The sequence below is a fragment of the Glycine soja genome, chromosome 15, assembly GCF_004193775.1.
Source record: "Glycine soja cultivar W05 chromosome 15, ASM419377v2, whole genome shotgun sequence".
NCBI classification, from domain to species: Eukaryota; Viridiplantae; Streptophyta; class Magnoliopsida; order Fabales; family Fabaceae; genus Glycine; species Glycine soja.
Genome location: NC_041016.1, coordinates 10,048,722 through 10,052,992, shown reverse-complemented (window position 1 = coordinate 10,052,992; position 4,271 = coordinate 10,048,722). Strand labels below are relative to the sequence as shown.

The window sequence follows — 4,271 nt, the reverse complement described above, 5'->3', positions numbered from 1 at the left end:
TGGCCTTGGTTTTTGTCTCTGTTACACCTCAGGTATTCCCTCTGCAATATCAAATCTCACTTGTCCTCTTGCTTCACCTTCATCTTATTCTTCTTTTACTTTTTCATTTTAAATTTATTTCAAAAGCCTATTCTTTCTGCCTTTTCCTTCTCTATCTCCGTACCCTGCCTCCTTTGTTTGTACCAACTTTTTATGTTCATCTTCTCTCTTCCCAACAACACACTATTGACCATTCTCTCTTCTTCTTCTTCTTCTTCTTCTTTCTCCATTTTCATCTTTTTTCATAACCAACCACTCATCTTTGATTCAAGTTGGTTCCTTTTCCACCTTTCATCACACCCATTTTGTTTATTCTCTCTGTTGCTTTCTTCTTTACCCCACAACTCTAAAACACGGTCGTTCCATCAGTGATTCAAAGTTTTCCAAAGGTGAGAAAATCAACATGCAGACGCTGTTATGGCCTTAACAATGCCTAACAAAATCCTTCATAGAAGTTCTTTGTTTTTCTTTTTTTATTATTATCGTTGGTTTCTTAGGTGATGGGACACGTTCTTATCGATGTATCTCGTGTTTCTTTGGCTTTTCGGATGTATGGGTTGTGATAGGGACATGCAATGATGGTGTTTGTTACCGAGATTCACATGTGTGTCATTTGTTTTGGCGTGTTCTTGTTTCTCGTTTGTTTTGGTGTCTGTTTTCTCTGTTCTTCCTTTTATCTTTTAATGCAATTGAAATAGCATAAAGTTATGAAACATTGAACGTATCGCCGTATATCAGAATTGGAATTCAATTTTTTGATATAACAATTTCATAGCTTATTATTGTGATTCTTCTTTTGTAGATATTTATCGTTGGAGGGGAACTCTGTTGGAAATTTGTTGCTTTTCTTTCCTTTTGTATTACTCTAGTCAGATTGTGGGGACCTTCAAGACCTTCAAATTTGTTGGCATGGTTTCTCCACACTTGTGTTGATCCTTTGTAAGCGATGCTGTAATCTGAGTTCTTGAATTAAAGCAAAAAAATTGGTGATGCTTTGCATGGTAGAGTGAATGATACATGGAAGTGTTGTCAAAGTTCTTGGTTGGCCCATTGCATTCAATAACTAGCAAATGTATGGTTTTGCTTGTTACTGTTTTGATCCTTAGAGCACTGTTGTTTCCATCCTTCCCTGGCTTTGATGGGATTGAATGGGGCAACCTTGTATGTATCCGCACTCCATTGTTGAATTCGGACTTTGGAATCCAGCAAGATAAGTTTTTGGAGGTTCCTCAGCTCGTTTGGGGATTAAACAATCAGAAGATTGCATTTGCAAGGGCTTGCCTTACTGCTAGAATGCTGAATAGAACATTGTTGATGCCAAGCCTTAGTGCCTCACTGTTTTACAAAGAAATTGACCTCCTGCAACCAATTTCCTTTGACAAGGTATTCCAATTTGAGAAGTTTAATGCCCTTTGCCGTGGTTTTGTCCGGTTGGGATGCTATTCAGACGTCTTGAATAGAACAGAAGTGCTGAAAATGGAGAAGGGGAGTGGCAGGAGGTGGACAGTGGAGAGAGATTTGGCACAATTGAAGGAGCATAGTAAGGGCTCTTTTGATGATTATGAGGTAATTCGGATTGTAGGGAAGAACCCTTTCTTGTGGCATGATCATTGGCCTGTGAAGGACTATGCAAGGGTTTTTGAGTGCTTGGATTTGACAGAGGAGATTGCTAAGGAAGCAGACAGGATTGTGTCTAGGATTCGAGCTGTCGGAAGAGAGGTAACAGGCAACACTGAAGCAGTGGAAGTGGAGAACAATATTATCACCTCTGATGGATCTTCATTTCAGCCTCTTCCATTTGTTGCTGTCCACATGAGGATAGAAATTGATTGGATGATTCACTGTAAAAACCTAGAGCAGAGATTGAACACGAATCAAATCTGCAGTGGCAAGAAAGAGATAGTGGAAAGAGTTGGGAATATTGCTGGTTTGAAGACTCCAGTTGTTGTTTATCTTGCTGTTGCTGATAAACTCCTTAACAATTCATCATCCATACTAGATGATTGGGAAGAAGGGTTTCTTCCTTTTGAGAAGAAGAGGCTTGGTGTTGATGGAATTTATAAGAAGTATCCCTATTTAATTCAGTCTGCAATTGACTATGAAGTGTGTTTAAGAGCTGACATCTTTGTGGGAAACAGTTTCTCCACATTTTCAAGTCTTATAGCTCTTGAAAGAACACAGAAGATGATCAGAATAAATGTCACCAACATGTGTGGAGAGAATGTAAGATGGCCTTCTTATGCTTATAATATACCAGGAGAATCAAATGGCCCAATGAGATGGGTGACAAATATGTCAGAATCAAGTCTTCAAGCAATCAGCTATGGCACCAATCACATCTCTTGTTGATAATGCGTTGTTTAATTAATTAAAACTTTTAGAGTGGATGAAGAGCCCCTTTTTCTTGTCCCAACATGATAATTTCTGAGTTTGCTTGGCACACTTGAAAAAGAAGAGTTTTGATGTAGAGAATACAGCAATGGATTATATGTGTTTACACTGAGGTACAGTTTGCTAGTTATGTAAATTTATAACCCTTTAGTTTGACACAATTTGCTCAGGTGTGGCGCTGTTTGTCTGGTTGTTAAAAAACAAAAATTCCTCCAAAAGGGCAAGTCTTGGTTTCTGTTTGCATTTTGTGTTTGTAGTTTGGGTGGTGTTACTGTTGGTTGATTGGGTTCAAGTGTGAGAATTGCAAAAGGTGGAAAGAACACAAAGTGTCTATTTTTGTTGAATAGTTGGGAGAACACGAAGTGGACCCTCATTAGTTATTTAAAAAATAAGTGGACCCTCTTTTACTTTCTTTTACATATGAAATTCACTTCCATGATATTAGGCCTAAACAGGTGGGTGCAAGTTTCTGATTTTCGATGTAATTTTTAAAATAAAATACATTTGGCAAAAATAGAACCAAATTGACTTTTAACTCAATTTCAAAATAATTTTACATTTATTATCAAAACCAAAAAAAAGATTTTGTGAATTTAATTTTTAATTTTAAAAAACACATTTTAACCATCATTATCATACCACAATCATTCCACCACCATTTTTCCTGTCATCATTCCACCACAACCACCACCACTGTTGTTACTGTCATTATTGTCACCATTCTGTCATCGTTATTGCCTCCACCACCTCCACACTGCCACAACCACCACCACCTCCATTATTGCCTTTGTCATTCTACCACCACCATCACACCTTGCCTTTGCTGCCTCTACCATCATTGCCATTGTCATCATTTTGTCGTCTCCATCGTCGTTGTCACAGATGTTGCCACCATACTACTCCACCACCACTATCCCACCACTATTATCGTCACTATTATTGTCACCACCATTTCGCCGCCTCCATTGTCGTTGTCGTCATTGTTGCCACTATTGCATCCCATCACCACTCATAATTTTTAAAATCAAACCGATGATTGACCCAGTCAGCGCATTGGTTCACTAGGTCAATGGTTGAATACGGGGTCACTAATTGACCCGTATGATCCAATCTTTATTAAAAAAATTAAAATTTTATACCCAACCTTAATTGACCCGCATGACTTAGCACGTTACATCCTAAGTATGACCCGACCTAGGTTAGTGGGTCATTGATTTAACATGCGAAATAATCACCCTCAAAAAACAAGCATCTTAGATGGTTGAGCTCAAGCAAAGCACCCTGAGAGCAAGAAGTTCAATCAATTTTGCCCAAGTCTCTCAATCTAATGCTTCTCATCTAGTTAGGAAGTATAGTTTAAGATTACTCTTTTGTCTAAGGATGCCTAACCATTGCATTGAAAATTTTGGGGGGAACACTATGGGTGGGTAGTTTAACTGGGGCAAACCCACCACCACCACCATTCCACTAATACCATCACTATCGTCACCACTCTCACTCTGCTACCTTTGCTACCACCATTATTTTAAAGTAAAGCAAAATAAGATAAAACAATTTACTTATTTTATTATGTCTTCAATTTATAACATCTTTTTAAAAACTAAAAACAAGGAATAAACTAAAACTTATTTTGATTTTTAAAAATTCAAAACTAAAAATGAGAGACCACCCTAAACAGGGACTTAGGAATATTGCAATGGAAATTTCCATTTTTAGAAATGATTTTCTTCATTAAGTTTTTACATGTGAATTCCTTATAGTTTATTGTCATGCATTCACATAGTACATCAAAACTGATGAATAAATATCAAATGGCTTAGAGCATTTGCAATGGATCTTGC

The 4,271-nt window shown here is 37.5% G+C and overlaps 1 protein-coding gene across 1 annotated transcript; it reads left to right on the top strand.

The window, feature by feature from the left end:
* On the top strand, positions 1-2,819 carry LOC114387384 (O-fucosyltransferase 23-like). The gene is made up of 2 exons (XM_028347564.1): positions 1-428; positions 842-2,819. Exon 2 carries the CDS (start codon positions 1,057-1,059, stop codon positions 2,386-2,388), a length of 1,332 nt encoding a protein of 443 aa, XP_028203365.1. The 5' UTR covers positions 1-428; positions 842-1,056; the 3' UTR covers positions 2,389-2,819.
* Positions 2,820-4,271: the final 1,452 nt, after the last annotated feature.

What these genes read in the sequence shown, in the direction of transcription:
- LOC114387384 (XM_028347564.1), top strand. Translation starts at nt 1,057, where the DNA reads ATGGAAGTGTTGTCAAAGTTCTTGGTTGGCCCATTGCATTCAATAACT.